Source organism: Oncorhynchus keta, chromosome 16 (genome assembly GCF_023373465.1).
Source record: "Oncorhynchus keta strain PuntledgeMale-10-30-2019 chromosome 16, Oket_V2, whole genome shotgun sequence".
Classification (NCBI taxonomy): Eukaryota; Metazoa; Chordata; class Actinopteri; order Salmoniformes; family Salmonidae; genus Oncorhynchus; species Oncorhynchus keta.
In genome coordinates this window covers 10,902,382-10,924,881 of record NC_068436.1, presented here as the reverse complement: position 1 = coordinate 10,924,881, position 22,500 = coordinate 10,902,382, and the positions used below count along the sequence as shown (strand labels likewise).

The following is a 22,500-nucleotide window of genomic DNA, read 5'->3' as shown; positions in this document are numbered from 1 at the left end:
TCTCTCTCTCTCTCTCTCTCTCTCTCTCTCTCTCTCTCTCTCTCTCTCTCTCTCTCTCTCTCTCTCTCTCTCTCATTCTCTCTCTCTCTCTATCTCTCTCTCTCTCTCTCTCTCTCTCTCTCTCTCTCTCTCTCTCTCTCTCTCTCTCTCTCTCTCTCTCTCTCTCTCTCTCTCTCTCTTGTTTCTGTCCCTCTTGCTTCACTGCTTGAACTCCCTACACACCCTCCTCTTTCTCTCTGTTTGTTGTCTCTCTCTCCTCTTCCTCTCCTCCTTCCCTCTCTCATGCTGTGAGGCATTGATCTACGTGTTCATGCTGAATGACATGTGACATACATGAGCAGAGTGTGTTCCTCAGACCTCTGTGGTACCAGATGGCCTTTCCTAGAAAGAGGGGACAAACACTGCCTGAGGTGGCTGGCTGCACCCAGTGCCCCTGTGGGAGCTGACGGAGGCGGTGGTTTGTAGACAAGGGGCAGCAGGGTTGTGTGTGTCCTGTGGAGCAGGGGGCAGAGTGTCCCTGAGGTGAAGCAACGGGCTTTCTCAGGAGCCTCTCTGAGGTCACCCCGTAAACAGCCCTGGGGAGAACACACACATTCTAGACACACACACACGCACACACACACACACACACACACACACACACACACACACACACACACACACACACACACACACACACACACACACACACACACACACACACACACACACACACACACACACACACACACACAGCCCCAGGGGTTATTGGCAGGTTGTGTAAAAGCCCTTCACTTCAGTTGGGCCACGGGTTTAGCAAGTGTATGTTTACTTCGGATTTTCTAATGACAGTTGAGTGTTGGATCTAATTAGATTTGTTGCAGCGGTCATTGGTGTCAATTAAGAACTCACACAAATACAATGAAAGCTTTTAGTTGTTGTTAATTTGGGTATTTTTAGTTTGGGTGTTTTCCATCAGGTAGGGTAACGGACAGCATCTCAACTTCCTTTATTCTCTGTGATCAAAATCCAACTGTAAGTTTCCATGAAAAGAGACGAGGATAGGAAGACAAATCAAAGAAAGAAATCCAAGGTAAAACCGGACAGACATTTATATGAATCAGCAGCATTTCATTGTAAGAACTCTGCCTTGAAGCACACAGTATGTCGATGCATATTTATTTAACTTGGCAAGTCAGTTAAGAACAAATTCTTATTTACAATGGCAGCCTACCCCGGCTAAACCCGGACGACGCTGGGCCAATTGTGTGCTGGCCTATGGGACTCCTAATCACGGCCGGTTGTGATACAGCCTGGATTCGAACCTGGGTGTCTGTAGTGACACCTCTAGCACTGAGATGCAGTGCCTCAGACCGCTGCGCCACTCGGTAGCTCAAATGCATCAATGCATAGCTTTCAATTATTGAAACATCTCCCTTGAAATGTTGTTGAAGTATAACTGTGTAGCTACAGCACTCTCTCCTGTCTGTGTTTCTGACTGAAGCACAAATGATTTCATCTTGGCTAATGTTATTATGTGAACACATTACCATAATAGTGTTGCAGCCACACTGTTCTTTTCCCGTTTAAAACTCTGGCTCCAGTCATTGAACCAAAGCACTTTTTAATTAGGAATTTAATGACCAATAATGCACTTGATCAGCCAGACCTAATTTCATTTAGACTCAGACAAATCAGATGAACGTTGTCACTCTCTTTTGTGTCACCGGAGGGGGGCAAATTGGTCACATTTACCCATTTTGGCTTTGAATGAATAATTGTTTTCAGTTATTAAATCCGTTTTAGTGTAATGTTTTGACAATTTAAATACGTATAATGTTCAGAGGAGACGTTAATAATGTTTTCTCTGTATAAAATTCAGCACATTAGTATTAAGTCAAGCTGAAAATTATTGTAAACATTGAAGAAAATTATATTTTCCAATAAAATAATCTGTGTTTGATAAACCTATTACTAATGACTGTGTGCAAAAATGATATATACAGTGGGGCAAAAAAGTATTTAGTCAGCCACCAATTGTGCAAGTTCTCCCACTAAAAAGATGAGAGAGGCCTGTAATTTTCATCATAGGTACACTTCAACTATGACAGACATTTTCCACCATAATTTGCAAATAAATTCATTAAACATCCTACAATGTGATTATCTGGATTTTTTTTCTCATTTTGTCTGTCATTGTTGAAGTGTACCTATGATGAAAATTACAGGCCTCTCTCATCTTTTTTTAAGTGGGAGAACTTGCACAATTGGTGGCTGATTAAATACTTTTTTGCCCCACTGTATATATATTTATTACCGTTATTTTACCAGGTGAGTTGACTGAGAACACGTTCTCATTTACAGTACAGCAACGACCTGGGGAATAGTTATGAGACAACACATGTGTGTGAATTTAAATGATTTATTTCACACTACTAGCAGTGGAGTGCTGGGTTGTCCCAGCTGAGGATGTGAAGCTAGGGGCCGTGAGGGGCCATGTAAGGGGCCCTACCAGGGGGGCATGGTGTGAGGATCAGAGCTGCAGCTGCCCTGCCAGTGTGGCTGGTAGGTGACAAAATGCTAATCCTAATTTCAGCCCTGGTCTGTCTAACTGACTGGTCCTGACAGATCACCACAGTGCTGCTGATCTGATTCACTCACTAAGTCTCATTCCCCCATAAGCACTCCTCACAGATCAGTCACCTCTCCTGCTCTCCCTCCCTCCCTCCGTTACTCATTCACTCACTAAGTCTCATTCCCCCATAAGCACTCCTCACAGATCAGTCACCTCTCCTGCTCTCCCTCCCTCCCTCCGTTACTCATTCACTCACTCAGTTGTCACTCTGCCCTCCTGTCTGCCTCGGTACATTTTTACAAAACTATAAACCAGCAGTGTGAGGAGCCGTCTTTCCCTCAGTCGCTCGCTCGCTCTCTGTTTCTCCCTCTCTCTTCCTCTCCTCATACTGTATCTATTAGTATTCATGAATGATAGTTTGTCGTGGTTGGGGCTGCTGATATGCCACCGCAGCAGACTTATTTATCTATTTAAGATGACCACGAAAAACGTAGACTAAAAACCTAGGAATCAATCAATCTGCCATTATTAATACAATGTAAAAATGTAATGATTGATGATTGAAATATTGAAATAACATGGGCGAATGAGAAAAACAAATTGATACCATTTAACGGCAACAATAAGGCAGGCACTAGGGATGGGGTGTGAGCATTTGGGTCTGAGCAGATGAGAATTGAGTCATCGTTGTGTTTATTTGTCTGTACCGGTAAGTTGCTGTTCGTATGAGTATGTTTGTATTTGGTGTGTGGAATAAATACAAATTAAAAGACAAATAAAAATGAAGATGACCATGAGGTGGGACAGCCCACAGCCCCCAGGGCATGGCAGGGAAACCCCCTAAAGGTCACCCAAGCCACCCCCTACTCTGTCTATCCACTGCCAATAACACACACAGTTGTGTGGGGGGAAAGCAAATGATGCTGTCAACCGTTTCAACCAGGAGCGGCAGTTCTCTGTTCGGCAGAACGCCTGTTCTCTCATTGTCATTATTCCTCCTGATAGTCAACCGTTTCAACCAGGAGCAGCAGTTCTCTGTTCGGCAGAACGCCTGTTCTCTCATTGTCATTATTCCTCCTGATAGTCAACCGTTTCAACCAGGAGCAGCAGCCTGGCAGCCTGGCATACCTTAACACTACCCTTTAAATAACGCCTGTTCTCTCATTGTCATTATTCCTCCTGATAGTCAACCGTTTCAACCAGGAGCAGCAGCCTGGCAGCCTGGCATACCTTAACACTACCCTTTAAATAACGCCTGTTCTCTCATTGTCATTATTCCTCCTGATAGTCAACCGTTTCAACCAGGAGCGGCAGCCTGGCAGCCTGGCATACCTTAACACTACCCTTTAAATAACGCCTGTTCTCTCATTGTCATTATTCCTCCTGATAGTCAACCGTTTCAACCAGGAGCGGCAGCCTGGCAGCCTGGCATACCTTAACACTACCCTTTAAATAACGCCTGTTCTCTCATTGTCATTATTCCTCCTGATAGTCAACCGTTTCAACCAGGAGCGGCAGCCTGGCAGCCTGGCATACCTTAACACTACCCTTTAAATAACGCCTGTTCTCTCATTGTCATTATTCCTCCTGATAGTGAGGAGAGAGAGAAGGCAGAGAAATGATGATATTCTCCTCTTCTGATCAGAAGCATAGCCCTATCAAATCTGTTTTATGTTTTGCCTGATTAGCGTTAGTTTTATCCCAAATTCTGTTTTCTCCATTAAGTTTTTCCAGGTTTCTATTTGACCGTTTTTTTTTTTACGCACTCACAGTCCCACTTTTTTAAATAGAAATAGAACTAAATTGGATGTTGTAAATCCACAACAGTGCTTAAACCACATCAGGATACCACTCTTTCAATTTACATTTGTGTGTAATTACCCTTTAATTCCAGTGTGCACCTAGCAAGAGGCAGTGGTTTAGCAGTATTTTTGTAGAGTACATGTGATGGTAGAGTTTGCAAAGCAAATACCCACTGGATTGATGCAATAATCATGATCTCATTCTGCCTGGTAAGCATAGGCTATTTTGTAATTAACATTTAATTGAGAAATCTATACAAAGAGTCACATACACAGACAGGGGAATTCTCCCTGCCTCTTCAGAAAGTTCCAGGAAATACAAATCACTGATGCATTCTGTTCATGTCTTATGATAAACTTGGGCAAATTAATACATGTTCAGTACATTTAGTTGATTCCCTACTAAGTTCAATACATTTATTGAATATTCATGAAATTTGTTTTCATGTCTGGATTCCGTGATTCCATGTGTTCTCGGCATCGCAGATGTTATAGGGCCGTAGAAGCATCTCTCCCCATTTCATTAGGGAGAATCTACCTTCCAAACCTCCCAACTGCCTCCCTCGCTTTGCTATCATCTGGGAAGAGTTTAGAAAACTGACGCAGGAAAACCTTATCAAGAAATATGTTGTTGACTTCAAAAAGAAAAGACGGATGAAGTCGGAAAAAGATATATGTTTGAGAAAGAGCAGCCATGCACAATCTCTGGGAGACCTGCAGAAAAGGGCCAGCCAAGACTTCCAAATTAAAATGGCCGCAATGATCAGAACGCAAAATTAGAAGCAGAGAGAAAGTTTTTTGGCTAATAAATATTTGAAAAGTACCCCTGGGGGGACTCCATGCAATGGTTATTACTCTGACACACACAAGTATGTCGTTTTATTTTTTGTTCTCAGGATGTTGTCTGTAGATTTGATTAATTCTCGATGGCAGCAGGGCTTAATGAAACATTGAAAATGTTTTCCCCTTCCTCCTTGATACACATGCACACACACGCCCACACATGCACACACACACACACACACACACACATGCACACGCACATGCATTTTTATCTAATGGATGTGTCGTGCTTATCAGCAACTCTAGACACATACCAGATCAGGGGGACGGGAGTAATCAATTAAGTCACCCCCTCCTCTCCCCGCCTCCCCGGCTTTTTTCTCCCTCTCCCACTCCCCTCTCACCCCTGCCCTCCCTACTTCAGTTCCTAAAGGCTGTTTCCTGCCTGCCTCTCCTCACTCCAATGCACTCAGACCCTGCCGAGACACACACACACACACACACACACACACACTAGCACCGCTGAACACTCCAGAAGGTGGGGAGGATTTCAGGATCCCGGGAAGATTAAGTGCACAGCTTAGCGCTATCTGACCGCTGTCTCACACTTTTTCTTTCATTTTCTTCCCCTCCCTCTCTCTTTCCCTGTCCTCCCTCTCTCCAGGTAGCCGAGCCTAAGCGGAGCGGGTTGGACGGACCCTCCCTTCTCCACCTCCTCCCACCCATCTTCCTCCAGCGTCCCGGTCCGTGCCGTGTTTGTGTCTATCCGCCGGGTCGGCGAAGCATGCTGGCAGTATGGACGTGAAGGAACGCAGGCCCTACTGCTCGCTGACCAAGAGCAGGCGCGACAAGGAGCGGCGCTACACGGGCTCGTCCGGCGACAGCGAGGAGTGCGGCAGCGGCGGTCCGGGACCGAGGGTACCCACCCAGAAGTCGTACAGCTCCAGCGAGACGCTCAAGGCCTTCGACCACCAGGACTCTTCCAGACTATTGTACAGCAGCAGAGTGAAGGAGATGGTGCACCGTGAACAGGACGAGTACACCCGACAAGGTACTATTTAGCCTAGTTAGTTATCCACCTGCCGTTGTGCGTTTGAGCAAGGCACCTAGCATGCTCTAGGGGCGCTGCCCTGTGGCTAACCATGTTGGCAGTGCTTGAGGTGGGCCTGGTACCTTCCGGTACAGAGTATCAACCATCACCTCCATTTTTTATACCACCTTGACTGTTGGCTCTAAAATATGATCACCAGGACTGTAAATGTAAATATGATCACCAGGACTGTAAATGTAAATATGATCACCAGGACTGTAAAATGTAAATATGATCACCAGGACTGTAAAATGTAAATATGATCACCAGGACTGTAAAATGTAAATATGATCACCAGGACTGTAAATGTAAATATGATCACCAGGACTGTAAAATGTAAATATGATCACCAGGACTGTAAATGTAAATATGATCACCAGGACTGTAAATGTAAATATGATCACCAGGACTGTAAATGTAAATATGATCACCAGGACTGTAAATGTAAATATGATCACCAGGACTGTAAAATTAAATTGAGTACCAGGACTGTAAATGTAAATATGATCACCAGGACTGTAAATGTAAATATGATCACCAGGACTGTAAATGTAAATATGATCACCAGGACTGTAAAATGTAAATATGATCACCAGGACTGTAAATGTAAATATGATCACCAGGACTGTAAATGTAAATATGATCACCAGGACTGTAAATGTAAATATGATCACCAGGACTGTAAATGTAAATATGATCACCAGGACTGTAAATGTAAATATGATCACCAGGACTGTAAAATTAAATTGAGTACCAGGACCTGTGTCATTCCACTTCAAGTTGTCCGTAGATTTTACTCTGTAGTCACGGTCAGCTGTACCTGCTTGAACTCTTCCTTAGGTTGGCCCCTAAGAGGTGAAGTCTGTCTCTGTTTACATACGTTTACCTCAGGTGGGACCCCTCCATGTTGACTTATTCCACCGAGCTGGGCCGAGGCTCAAATGTTTACCTTAGATAAGGGATAAGGGCCGACTACTTCAGATTTAAAATGCGTTCAAGGACACGACCGTGCCCTATGAGGAATCCATTTCTGTGGATAAGGGACGAGGTGTAATTACATTTACAGGGCACTTATGTCATGAAGAAAACATGTTCTGGCTACGGTTTCAATCCAAAAAGAAAGAATCTCATTACCGCTCTGGTTGGTGTCTCACTAGGTGCTTGTCCTCTGTAGCTCAGTCGGTAGTAGAGCACAGCGCTTGCAACGGCAGGATAGTGGGTTTGATTCCACTCGTGTGTAAAAATGTATGTATACATGCATGACTATAAGTGGCTTGGGATTAAAAGGTCTCTGCTAAATGGTATATAATAGCTGCATGGTTAGTGTTGATCATGAACACTGGGGCTCGTCTTGCTGATAAGGAGCTCCAGGGGTAATGTGTTGACAGGTAGATGGGGGTATTGGGCTAAGGAAAGGGGTAACAGTCTGGGTAGGTTGGGGCTATGTATGACATCCTCCCCATATTAACAGACACGAGACAGATGGGGGTGGCAGGTAGCTTCGAGGTTAGCGTGTTGGGCCAGTAACCAAAAGTGTATTTGATTTTATTTAACCTTTATTTAACCAGGTAGGCCAGTTGATAACAAGTTCTCATTTACAACTGCGACTTAAGGTGCTGACAAGGTAAAACATTTACATTTTTGCTGTGCCCTTGAGCAAGTCTAATTGCTCCAGGGGAGCTGTACAATGGCGACCCACTTTTGTGTAACAGAACAAATATAAGCATCCCCCAAATTATTATAGCGACACCCTCTCTGCCTCTCGCTGGCTGAGCTAGTCCCCTAAGTGGGCCACTCGGTCACTAGACTTGTTGACTTGTTGGGCCACAGCCATCGCTCGACAGACTTAATAACTTAATGTTTAACTACTATTCAAAGCCTCAAGGCTAAGCACCTCTCTCTGTCTCCTCGCCCAGTAACTGACAGTAACATAGGAGCTTATGGTGACACGATGCTAAGCTAATATAGCTAGCACCGTTTGTTTATTCTGTATATTAATATGGTGACACCATAGAAATAGAAGGAGTAGAACGGGTTTTGAACCTATTTGACCATTCTATTCATTCAAATTCTATGGGTTTGATGTTGACCTAAATGATTTGGTCACTTCAGAAATAATAGCGGGACAGTAGTCATTTGTGAAACTTAATGAACTTAAGCTGGAATCATTCGAATTGTTGCCCATCAGTGATAAAAATAAAAAAAACTGGGATTTTTGTTAGATTTTATAACGCACAGCGAGCGCATCTCTGAAACTGTTTTGAACTCGTGACATGAACTGGTTTGTGGAAAGATGGAGGCAAAGCGTTTTACCAGGTCCAGACATATTTTCCAGTAACATAACAAAAGTACTTTGAAGTTCATTACTAGTTCATTGATTGTTCCTCCACTCCAATTAACAATTCATAAATATTGGAGAGAAAAAATGTAATGACTTTAATTATCTTATCATGTACATTTTCATTGCCACACTAATTGGCGTTCATTTAAAATTAATATAATTTTAATTGAACTGCAGTGACTATCTTAGTTATGTCTGTAATTAACAAGCCTTTGTAGTCACTCTTATTCCTAGATTAAAGATTTGCTCCAGACAGTATTTTATCCACAGGTTTAACAGTCAATATTCTATCCTTCTTATAATGCAAATGATCTCAGAGGGAATTTGGAAGATGTTTCATTTTTCTGATCAACCAATGACTTGACCGTGCTGTGAAACTTCTGGATTCTACTACCACGTGGGGCATGGCATGCAATCAGAACCAATTCACAACGAGGATGACTTATATGTAGCTTGAGAACAACATTTGAATATTTGAATCTAAATGTAGTTAAATAATACTCTACCCTAAATGAGATAAAGCATGTATTTGTCTGAATCTTGGACCCTTAAATATTTTGATATTTTAAAAAGAAAGAAGGCACTGTTATGGACATTTTACCCAGGCCTATGGAATACAGTAGCCTCTCACTGAGATACAGGTATTACGTTTATATTACAGTCATTTTCACAACTGTAGGACGGCTTGAAACACTTTCCATTATCCCAAAAAGAGTATTAGAGTATTAACTAGTCTAAGCTGGAAGAACACGTTCTGAGAGTGAATATATACTAATCTAATAAGGATTCAAATGTAATATAATAACTTATTACTGAAGCAAAAACTATCACTAAATACGGTCACTAAATGATATATGATAATCACTGAATAGCAGCAGGAATAATATGTTTTACAAACATTTCACAGCATTTATATGTAAAAAAATATATATATATATTTAATTTTTTTACATATAAATGCTGTGAAATGTTTGTAAAAATATTATTCCTGCTGCTATTCAGTGATTATCATATATCATTTAGTGACCGTATGTATATATATATTTTTTGATGTATATATATGTTCAGGCATGTTCTTAGCCAGCCCGTTCCTATCACCACGGCAGCTAAACCCACTGAATGGAATTCAGTCTAGATCTAAATGTAGGTGTGACATAAATGTCTTTAAGCGAGAGAAAAGAGTTTAGCTTTGCAGGAAATCATTAACGTTGGTTAAAAAAGGAACTAAATTAATTATGTATCACAGACTCTATTTTTAATTGGATCATGTTTTAAAATTCCCTAACATAAAATGCAAGCCACTTCAATTGTAGTAGAATGTTTAATAGGCCTAAGATGAATTATACAGTGTATTATTGGCTGTAGTCATAGAGATCCTATACAATTATATAGTATTTAAATTCCTAATTCTATGCCTGTAGTTGTGTTGGCATATGAGGTCTCAGATAATGAAATAGTTCATGTTGATCCATGGTTACTGTGTCTTGTACAATTTGTAACAAATGTAGGAATTTCTCTCAGATATTTCTAAGTACTTTGTTCTATGACATGTTCAGATTTTTTTTTTTTCATGTTGAGAAAATATTTAAATCTGTAAAACAATACTAAAACTAAAATATTTATTCATAACACAAATATGATTATGTTATTGTTTTATTAGGGTTATTTGTAATGTGTTGTATGTTTTGATTCATTATTACTTCTGTATAAATTAGACATAAAGGCCTTAATGTGGAACACTTCCTTAACTCCACCCTGATGACTTCATACGGTTGTTGACGGCTGTTGTTGCTGTTTGTCTTGTTGTGGTGGCGGCGTCGCCTTTGAAGTAGGGACTTTACGCTTTCAAGGCCTTGAGATATTTATGAAATCACCAAACAGATTGGAAGTGCCTTAGCTACCAGTCTATCTGCCAGGACAACATAACAGAGTAGAGCAGCCACCATCTTCTCTCCCATCTGCACCACATTACCCCTCCCCGAGAACACACATGCACACAAACACACACCATATTCCGTCTGCCTGCGAGAGGAAGACACTCTTACTAAGTCTCTGTATGCTACACTTGGGAGTTTTATCTGTTAATCCATTTTAAAATATTTTGCCAAATATTCTCTGATAAATTTGGGGGGTTTCAACGAATGGTTGCCATAGAGATAGCAGTCATTTGGTTATTTCTATTTTAATGTTATACTGCTTAGTTAAACTACTGTACCTTGTTACTTGTGTTTTTTTGTGCTGTAAATGAATTGTGCCTGGATTGTTTTCTACAATACTAGTGGGTCTTGAATTCCTTTCTGCCTGCATAATGTTACCGCATTAGATATAACCAAAGTACAGCCACATATGAGACCAATCATTAACACAGCTACCTCTGCCAAACATGAATTTATCTAGCTTTCTTTCTTTCTCACTCACTCTGTCTCTCTGAGTTGATAAATTGCAGACAGTATTTGTATTTGCTTCATGCGTTGTAGATTATTGCTGTGTACCCAGAGGCCCTCCATTGATGGTTTGCCGTTTCCTACGCGCCAGCCAACATTATTAACCCGCAAGTAACGCTTTTATAGGGCATTTATCGTTGGGCCTTGTGGGCTTGGCGTTGTGCCCTCCTGCACTGAAACAGTGGCTAGCCCAATGGGCCGTTCCAAGGTGCTCTTTGTTGTTGGGTTTTGCTTTAGCGTTATACAGTTTGTTAGCACTCCCCACTGGGCACAGACGTCAATTCAACGTCTATTCCACCACGCTGATTCAATCAGTTTGTGCCCAGTGGGCCAGCACTGAAGTGCCCTTTATGATTTCGCTTTATGTTAGCATGGTTCGAACCGTGTTTTTGTTATGCTAACGAGTTCAGCTTGAGCTGTTCTGCTCTGCCTAAGCAAAATGGACTGTATCATAGCGTGCTATTTTGCGCTACAGCATTAGGCATATGTGTTGTTTCAGATGTGTTTCAGCGATGATATGTTTTGCATTAGGAGACTACAGATTCCCCTTCGGATGATATGTTTTGCATTAGGAGACTACAGATTCCCCTTCGGATGATATGTTTTGCATTAGGAGACTACAGATTCCCCTTCGGATGATATGTTTTGCATTAGGAGACTACAGATTCCCCTTCGGATGATATGTTTTGCATTAGGAGACTACAGATTCCCCTTCGGATGATATGTTTTGCATTAGGAGACTATAGATTCCCCTTCGGATGATATGTTTTGCATTAGGAGACTATAGATTCCCCTTCGGATGATATGTTTTGCATTAGGAGACTACAGATTCCCCTTCGGATGATATGTTTTGCATTAGGAGACTACAGATTCCCCTTCGGATGATATGTTTTGCATTAGGAGACTACAGATTCCCCTTCGGATGATATGTTTTGCATTAGGAGACTACAGATTCCCCTTCGGATGATATGTTTTGCATTAGGAGACTAGATTCCCCTTCGGATGATAGATTAGGAGACCCCCCGGATGATATGTTTTGCATTAGGAGACTACAGATTCCCCTTCGGATGATATGTTTTGCATTAGGAGACTACAGATTCCCCTTCGGATGATATGTTTTGCATTAGAGAGACTTCGGAGATGTTTTCCCCTTCGGATGATATGTTTTGCATTAGGAGACTATAGATTCCCCTTCGGATAGATGAGACTCCCCTTCGGATGATATGTTTTGCATTAGGAGACTATTAGGAGATTCCCCTTCGGATGATATGTTTTGCATTAGGAGACTACGGATGATTCCCCAGATTTCGGATGATATGTTTTGCATTAGGAGACTACAGATTCCCCTTCGGATGATATGTTTTGCATTAGGAGACTATAGATTCCCCTTCGGATGATATGTTTTGCATTAGGAGACTACAGATTCCCCTTCGGATGATATGTTTTGCATTAGGAGACTACAGATTCCCCTTCGGATGATATGTTTTGCATTAGAGACTACAGACTACAGATATTCCCCTTCGGATGATATGTTTTGCATTTGGAGACTATAGATTCCCCGGATGATATGTTTTCGAGATGATATGATATTTTGCATTAGGAGACTACAGATTCCCCTTCGGATGATATGTTTTGCATTAGGAGACTACAGATTCCCCTTCGGATGATATGTTTTGCATTAGGAGACTACAGATTCCCCTTCGGATGTTTTGTTTTGCGTTGGCTATTTCTTTAGCGTTTGGCTCGCTCCTCCAACGTGGTATAAATTGCCTTTAGCAAGTTGTGTTTCACTGAAGTATGTATCGTTTTAGTTGTTTCGTCATGCTCTACTTCAGTCTTTAGAGCAGGGGGTAGACTAGCAGATTTTTGTCAGAGCGGATGGTCGAACACTGCAAATTGATGACAACTAAGCCCTAAAAGAGATTGGATTTGAAATAACAATCCTTTCATACCTTAATGACATGGAGACACGGTCACATATGTCCCTTCTATTCGTGGGAATGCTTAGGAACAGATTTGCTAAATTAAACTAGTTTTGATCTGAATTACTGGTGATTTTAGTCTTCAGGGGGCCCCATAAAATAAAAGCTGAGGGTGTCTCCCTCTGTTTGATAATGAGAGTATTCCATTAGGTCGTTGGTCCTATGGTGCTGAAAATATGGGGAGTTCTGCTAACTGCTAGCATGTTTTCAGGGGACCTGCTTGAGCAAGGTGAGATGCAGAATCACTCATCTTAATCATATAATAATTAACTTTTGGGATGCAAGATTTGTAGATGAGTGATTCTGTGTAATCCTACTGCAATGTAGTCGATCCCAAACATGCATTGCATTGCGTCTGTGCTACCCGCTAACATTGTTAGCTAGTCAGGCCTGGTCGTGGTAAGACACAACGGTCGGGGTCCTGGGAGTCCAGCGTGGGACCCTGGGTAACAGAATGTTAAGCCCCTACAGTTATCTGAGAGTCAGATGAAACCTGATAGTCCCTTTTTTGCACGCCTAGGAGCTAGCGCTGTTTACAGAAGCTGTGTTTTCACTGGGGATTTCAGGTCAGTTGATACTGCACCCCACTAACCCCCATCACAAAAAAAAGTCAGTACAGGATTTATTTGTATTTTCTCGCTCTCTCTCTTTCTTTTCAAGCCCGTGCAGGATCTTTTCATTACTCAACACCTCCAGTCCAAATGACTCCCCAGATGCTAGCTAGACCCCATTTACCTGTCAGCTTCTATTTTGTTAGCACCTGGGAGATAGCTCTCCCCCTTCTCTTCTCTGTGGCGTCCCAAATGGCACCCTATTCCCTATATAGTGAACAACTTTTGACCAGAGCCCTATGGGTCCTTGTCAAAAGTATTACATTGCCTATATAGCTCCCGAGTGGTGCAGCGGTATAAGGCACTGCATCGCAGTGCTCGAGGCATCACTACAGACCCTGGTTCAATCCCGGGCTGTATCACAGTCGGCCGTGATCGGGAGCCCCATAAGGCGGCACACAATTGGCCCAGCGTCGTCCGGGTTAGGGGGGGGTTAGGCTGTCATTGTAAATAAGAATTTATTCTTAACTGACTTGCCTAGTTATATAAAAAATATAGTGCACTTGGAACACAACTCTTCTCTTCCAACTGTCCATATATCTGTCATGTGTGCTCCCTTTCTGGCCTCTAGGTTACCAGGCTGCTTGTTGTGGCGCACACCTGTCACCATCGTTACAGAATGATGCCTCACCAAAGGGAAGCATCAGGGAGTTTTTGTTTTTGTGTTGGAGGTGATGACGGGTCCGGGTGTCAGAACTGGAGCTACCTGGGAGGCCTTAGCTGGTTTGTCGGATTCCCATGCCTCAGCTGGGTGAACAGGTTCCCCTGCCTCGACCGAGGCAACCGGGGAGGTCTCAGCCGGCTCATCAGGCTCTCACTCCTCAGGCGGTTCGTCAGGTCTCTGCGCCGCAGCGGAGGCGACCGGTCCGCTCCTGTTCCCCGGGATCGTCCCTATGGTTGGCGTCCTGCGGCTGGAGCTGAACGCGGCTGGAGCCGAACGCGCCGGGGAGGGGGTACTCCCTCTCCGGCCTCTAGGTCACGAGGCTGCTCGTTATGGCGCACACCTGTCACCATCGTTACACGCATCAGCGCATAAGGACACTCACCTGGACCCCATCCCCTCCTTGATTACCTTCCCTATATATGTCACTCCCTTTGGTTCCCAGGCGTATGTGTGCTGTTAGTGTTTCTTGTTCTTTATTATGTTCCGTTTATTTTACTAAAACACTCACTCCCTGAACTTGCCTCCCGACTCTTAGTGCATATCGTTACACTATCTATCTATCTATCTATCTATCTATCTATCTATCTATCTATCTATCTATCTATCTATCTATCTATCTATCTATCTATCTATCTATCTATCTACACTATTTATACAAAAGTATGTGGACACCCCTTCAAATTAGTGGATTCTGCCATTTCAGCCAAATGCTGGCAGGTGTATAAAATTGTGCACACAGCCATGCAATCTCCATAGACAAACTTGCCCCCCCAGAAATGGTTTGTCAAGATCGGTTTGGAGGAACTTGACTGGCCTGCACAGAGACCTAAACTCCATCGAACACCTTTGGGATGAATTGGAACGCTGACTGCGAGCCAGGCCTATTCACCCAACATCAGTGCCCGACCTCACTAATGCTCTTGTGGCTGAATGAAATCAAGTCCCCGCAGCAATGTTCCAACGTCTAGTGGAAAGCCCAGAACAGTGGAGGCTGTTATTACAGCAAAGGGAGGGATCAACTCCATATTAATGCCCATGATTTTGGAATGAGATGTTTGACGAGCAGGTGTCCACATAAATTTGGTAATGTAGTGTATCTATCTATACAGAAAAAAAATATAAACGCAACAAGTAAAGTGTTCATCCCATTTTCATAAGCTGGAGTAAACGATCCCATACATTTTACAAAAAGCTTATTTTGCTCAAATTTTGTGCACAGATTTGTTCACATCCATGTTACTGAGCATTTCTAATTTGCCAAGATAATCTATCCACCTGAGAGGTGTGGCATATCAAGAAGCTGATTAAACAATATGATCATTACAAGGTGCACCTTGTGCTGCAGACAACAAAAGGCCACTCACAATGCCACAGATGTCTAAAGTTTTGAGAGAGCGTGCAATTGGCATGCTGACTGCAGGAACGTCCACCAGAGATGTTGCCAGAGAATGTAATGTTAATTTCTCTACTATAAGCCACCTCCAACATCGTTTTAGAGAATTTGACAGTACGTCTAACCAGCCTCACAACCTCAGTGTAAACACGCCAGCCCAGGATCTCCACATCTGGCTTCTTCACCTGCAGGATTGTCTGCAGGATTGTCTGAGACCAATCCTGCAGATGAAACTGTGGGTTTGCACAACCAAAGAATTTCTGCACAAACTGTCAGAAACTGTCTCAGGGGAGTTCACTTGCGTGTTCGTTGTCCTCCGTCTTGACTTGACTGCAGTTCGGCGTCGTGACCGAATTCAGTGGGCAAATGCTCACCTTCAATGGCCACTGTCACGATGGAGAAGTGTGCTCTTCACGGATGAATCCCAGTTTCAACTTTACTGGGCATTGTGTGGCGTTGTGTGGGCTGGCGGTTTGCTAATGTCAACGTTGTGAACAGAGTGCCCCATGGTGGGATTATGGTATGGGCAGGCATAAACTATGGATAAAGAACACAATTGCATTTTATTGATGGAAATTTAAATGTACAGAGATACCGTGACGAGATTCGGAGGCCCATTGTCGTGCCATTCATCCACCGCCATCACCTCCTGTTTCAGCATAATAATGCACATCACCATGTTGCAAGGATCTGTACACAATTCCTGGAAGCTGACAATGTCCCAGTTCTTCCATGGCCTGCATATTCACCAGACATGTCACCCATTGAGCATGTTTGGGATGCTCTGGATCGACTTGTACGACAGCGTGTTCCAGTTCCCACCAATATCCAGCAACTTCGCACAGCCATTGAAGAGGAGTGGGACAACATTCCACAGGCCCCCATAAACAGCCTTGTCAACTTTAGTCTGGTCACACTAGATACTGACTGGTTTTCTGATCCACACCCCTACCCTGTTTTAAAAGTTATCTGTCACCAACAGATGCATATCTGTATTCCCAGTCATGTGAAATCCATAGATTATGACCTAATGATTTTATTTCAATTGACAGATTTCCGTAATATGAACTGTAACTCAGTAAAATCTTTCAAATTGTTGCATGTTGCTTTTATATTCTTGTTCAGTTTATATATCCATCTATCTCTCCATCTATCTATCCATCTATCTATCCATCTATCTCTCCATCTATCTATCCATCTATCTCTCCATCTATCTATCCATCTATCTATCCATATATCTATCCATCTATCTATCCATCTATCTACCACTGGTCAAATACTGTACAAATAAGGCTTGGGAAGGAGGGAGTGTGGGTTTGTCTGTCTGGTTCTCAGTGCTAGGATGGATCTGAGGGTCGGGGGGCTGGAGGTCAGAGGGGCCTTGGGGGGGTTGGGGGCGATATTAGGGCTGAGAATTGCCAGGGACCTCAAGTTACAATATAATCACGATACGTAGGTGCTGATACCATATGTTTTGCAATTCGATACTGTGATTTTATTGTGATTTGATGTTCCAAACATATTGCTCACCATATGTCTGCTGCAGAGAGACGAGAGAGAGCCAGGAGAGAACACACGTTGATCACTATATATGTCTGCTGCAGAGAGACGAGAGAGAGCCAGGAGAGAACACACGTTGATCACTATATATGTCTGCTGCAGAGAGACGAGAGAGAGCCAGGAGAGAACACACGTTGATCACTATATATGTCTGCTGCAGAGAGACAAGAGAGAGCCAGGAGAAAACACACGTTGATCACTATATATGTCTGCTGCAGAGAGACGAGAGAGAGCCAGGAGAGAACACACGTTGATCACTATATATGTCTGCTGCAGAGAGACAAGAGAGAGCCAGGAGAAAACACACGTTGATCACTATATATGTCTGCTGCAGAGAGACGAGAGAGAGCCAGGAGAAAACACACGTTGATCACTATATATGTCTGCTGCAGAGAGACGAGAGAGAGCCAGGAGAAAACACACGTTGATCACTATATATGTCTGCTGCAGAGAGACGAGAGAGAGCCAGGAGAAAACACACGTTGATCACTATATATGTCTGCTGCAGAGAGACGAGAGAGAGCCAGGAGAAAACACACGTTGATCACTATATATGTCTGCTGCAGAGAGACGAGAGAGAGCCAGGAGAAAACACACGTTGATCACTATATATGTCTGCTGCAGAGAGACGAGAGAGAGCCAGGAGAAAACACACGTTGATCACTATATATGTCTGCTGCAGCGAGACGAGAGAGAGCCAGGAGAAAACACACGTTGATCACTATATATGTCTGCTGCAGAGAGACGAGAGAGAGCCAGGAGAAAACACATGTTGATCACTATATATGTCTGCTGCAGAGAGACGAGAGAGAGCCAGGAGAAAACACACGTTGATCACTATATATGTCTGCTGCAGAGAGACGAGAGAGAGCCAGGAGAAAACACACGTTGATCACTATATATGTCTGCTGCAGAGAGACGAGAGAGAGCCAGGAGAAAACACACGTTGATCACTATATATGTCTGCTGCAGAGAGACGAGAGAGAGCCAGGAGAAAACACACGTTGATCACTATATATGTCTGCTGCAGAGAGACGAGAGAGAGCCAGGAGAAAAAACACATTGATCACTATATATGTCTGCTGCAGAGAGACGAGAGAGACCATGAGAACACACACGTTGATCACTATATATGTCTGCTGCAGAGAGACGAGAGATAGCCAGGAGAAAACACACGTTGATCACTATATATGTCTGCTGCAGAGAGACAAGAGAGAGCCAGGAGAACACACACGTTGATCACTATATATGTCTGCTGCAGCGAGACGAGAGAGACCATGAGAACACACACGTTGATCACTATATATGTCTGCTGCAGAGAGACGAGAGAGACCATGAGAACACACACGTTGATCACTATATATGTCGGCTGCAGAGAGACGAGAGAGAGCCAGGAGAAAACACACGTTGATCACTATATATGTCTGCTGCAGAGAGACGAGAGAGAGCCAGGAGAAAACACACGTTGATCACTATATATGTCTGCTGCAGAGAGACAAGAGAGAGCCAGGAGAAAACACACGTTGATCACTATATATGTCTGCTGCAGAGAGACAAGAGAGAGCCAGGAGAACACACACGTTGATCACTATATATGTCTGCTGCAGAGAGACGAGAGAGACCATGAGAACACACACGTTGATCACTATATATGTCTGCTGCAGAGAGACGAGAGAGAGCCAGGAGAAAACACACATTGATCACTATATATGTCTGCTGCAGAGAGACAAGAGAGAGCCAGGAGAACACACACGTTGATCACTATATATGTCTGCTGCAGCGAGACGAGAGAGACCATGAGAACACACACGTTGATCACTATATATGTCTGCTGCAGAGAGACGAGAGAGACCATGAGAACACACACGTTGATCACTATATATGTCTGCTGCAGAGAGACAAGAGAGAGCCAGGAGAAAACACACGTTGATCACTATATATGTCTGCTGCAGAGAGACAAGAGAGAGCCAGGAGAACACACACGTTGATCACTATATATGTCTGCTGCAGAGAGACGAGAGAGACCATGAGAACACACACGTTGATCACTATATATGTCTGCTGCAGAGAGACGAGAGAGAGCCAGGAGAAAACACACGTTGATCACTATATATGTCTGCTGCAGAGAGACGAGCGAGACCATGAGAACACACACGTTGATCACTATATGTCGGCTGCAGAGAGACGAGAGAGAGCCAGGAGAAAACACACGTTGATCACTATATATGTCTGCTGCAGCGAGACAAGAGAGAGCCAGGAGAAAACACACGTTGATCACTATATATGTCTGCTGCAGAGAGACAAGAGAGAGCCAGGAGAAAACACACATTGATCACTATATATGTCTGCTGCAGAGAGACGAGAGAGACCATGAGAACACACACGTTGATCACTATATATGTCTGCTGCAGAGAGACGAGAGAGACCATGAGAACACACACGTTGATCACTATATATGTCTGCTGCAGAGAGACGAGAGAGAGCCAGGAGAAAACACACGTTGATCACTATATATGTCTGCTGCAGAGAGACGAGAGAGACCATGAGAACACACACGTTGATCACTATATATGTCTGCTGCAGAGAGACGTGAGAGACCATGAGAACACACACGTTGATCACTATATATGTCTGCTGCAGAGAGACAAGAGAGAGCCAGGAGAAAACACAAGTTGATCACTATATATGTCTGCTGCAGAGAGACGAGAGAGAGCCAGGAGAAAACACACGTTGATCACTATATATGTCTGCTGCAGAGAGACGAGAGAGAGCCAGGAGAAAACACACGTTGATCACTATATATGTCTGCTGCAGAGAGACGAGAGAGACCATGAGAACACACACGTTGATCACTATATATGTCTGCTGTAGAGAGACGAGAGAGAGCCAGGAGAAAACACACGTTGATCACTATATATGTCTGCTGCAGAGAGACGAGAGAGAGCCAGGAGAAAACACGTTGATCACTATATATGTCTGCTGCAGCGAGACAAGAGAGAGCCAGGAGAAAACACACGTTGATCACTATATATGTCTGCTGCAGAGAGACAAGAGAGAGCCAGGAGAAAACACACATTGATCACTATATATGTCTGCTGCAGAGAGACGAGAGAGACCATGAGAACACACACGTTGATCACTATATATGTCTGCTGCAGAGAGACGAGAGAGACCATGAGAACACACACGTTGATCACTATATATGTCTGCTGCAGAGAGACTAGAGAGAGCCAGGAGAAAACACACGTTGATCACTATATATGTCTGCTGCAGAGAGACGAGAGAGACCATGAGAACACACACGTTGATCACTATATATGTCTGCTGCAGAGAGACAAGAGAGACCATGAGAACACACACGTTGATCACTATATATGTCTGCTGCAGAGAGACAAGAGAGAGCCAGGAGAAAACACAAGTTGATCACTATATATGTCTGCTGCAGAGAGACGAGAGAGAGCCAGGAGAAAACACACGTTGATCACTATATATGTCTGCTGCAGAGAGACGAGAGAGAGCCAGGAGAAAACACACGTTGATCACTATATATGTCTGCTGCAGAGAGACGAGAGAGACCATGAGAACACACACGTTGATCACTATATATGTCTGCTGCAGAGAGACGAGAGAGACCATGAGAACACACACGTTGATCACTATATATGTCTGCTGCAGAGAGACAAGAGAGACCATGAGAACACACACGTTGATCACTATATATGTCTGCTGCAGAGAGACGAGAGAGACCATGAGAAGACACACGTTGATCACTATATATGTCTGCTGCAGAGAGACAAGAGAGACCATGAGAACACACACGTTGATCACTATATATGTCTGCTGCAGAGAGACGAGAGAGACCATGAGAAGACACACGTTGATCACTATATATGTCTGCTGCAGAGAGACGAGAGAGACCATGAGAAGACACACGTTGATCACTATATATGTCTGCTGCAGAAAGACGAGAGAGAGCCAGGAGAAAACACACGTTGATCACTTGTGAAGACACATTTTGGTGCAGGTGCAGCCAGCTAGGGTAAAAATAATATTGTGATATAGTCAAAACAATACGATATGATATATGGTCAAAAATAATATCCCGATATGTAACTGTATAGATTCCCCACTCATCACTAGGTTTTAATGTGACAGATGATCTGTTAGTGACAGGATTCAAGGTGTTTTCAAGGTGTTTTCGCTTTACTGCCAGTCTCAAGTTAGATCAGCTGTACTCCCTGTGTTCTCCTGTAAAAGGCCACTGAATTGCTCTCCCTGGTAAATGCTAGCTCTCTTAAATATCTCTGAAATACTTGACATTTAGAATAAAAGACTCCAGCTCCTCTCTTATTGAAACTGTTGATGTCCTCAACCTTGTTCTTTGTGAGTCTTTAAGATCCTCCATCTTGTTTCCTCTCCTCTCTCAAAACTCCCTTTATTCTACCCTGTACTTCCTGTATTGTCTTGTAAAGGGACACTAGTTTTTCCTTTCGAAGGCATTTATTGACCGGTATACATGTTCAGGGCTCTAGTTTTGACAACTTCCATCTTGTTTCCTCTCCTCTCAGGGCAGAACTTCAACCTGAGACAACTGGGGATCTGCGAGCCGTCCACGCGCCGCGGCCTGGCCTTCTGCTCCGAGATGGGCCTTCCCCACCGCGGCTACTCGGTCGGCGCCGGCTCCGACGTGGACACCGAGAACGAGGGCGTGATGTCACCGGAGCGTGCCATGCGGCTGTGGGGCCGTGGGGTGAAGTCGGGCGGCCGGAACTCGTGCCTGTCCAGCCGGTCCAACTCGGCCCTGACCCTCACCGACACAGAGCACGAAAACAAGTCGGACAGCGATAATGGTGAGTCCGGTCGGTATGCACAACACACATTTGATTTATCCCTCTCTTTTATCTCGCCTTCCTTGGCTCGGGAGAGTGCACACTCCCCGGCACGTCCACTGACACTGAGGGATCGGTGAAACACAGTTGTTGGGAAAGAATGTTGAATGAGAGTTGGTGTCGCTCAGCGTTCCTTTCCTCTTGTGACCACTTCACTTGAGAAGATGCAGCTGTGAACTTGACAATGAGAGAATTTGAGGGAACTCAAGAATTAGTGTGAATGCATACTGTAAGTGTATGTCGGCATGTTCATTGAAGCCCACTGATTACTGAAGGTGAAGGGTTAACCCCAAGGCGTGGTGACAGACAGAGCAAAGCACATGTTGCTCCTAGTGACGGTTGGATTATGACTCTCAGGGTTTGACTTTGTTCTGGAGACGAAAGTGA

General features: G+C 43.6%; 1 protein-coding gene across 1 annotated transcript in view; it reads left to right on the top strand.

Annotated features, from left to right (window-relative positions):
* Nucleotides 1-22,500, top strand: part of LOC118395557 (teneurin-3-like) — a 797,463-nt gene that overhangs the window by 438,412 nt on the left and 336,551 nt on the right. Inside the window, 2 exon segments of the mRNA XM_052464676.1 lie at nt 5,804-6,190; nt 21,793-22,074. Of these exon segments, the coding sequence (XP_052320636.1) occupies nt 5,935-6,190; nt 21,793-22,074 (538 nt within the window). The 5' untranslated portion in view covers nt 5,804-5,934.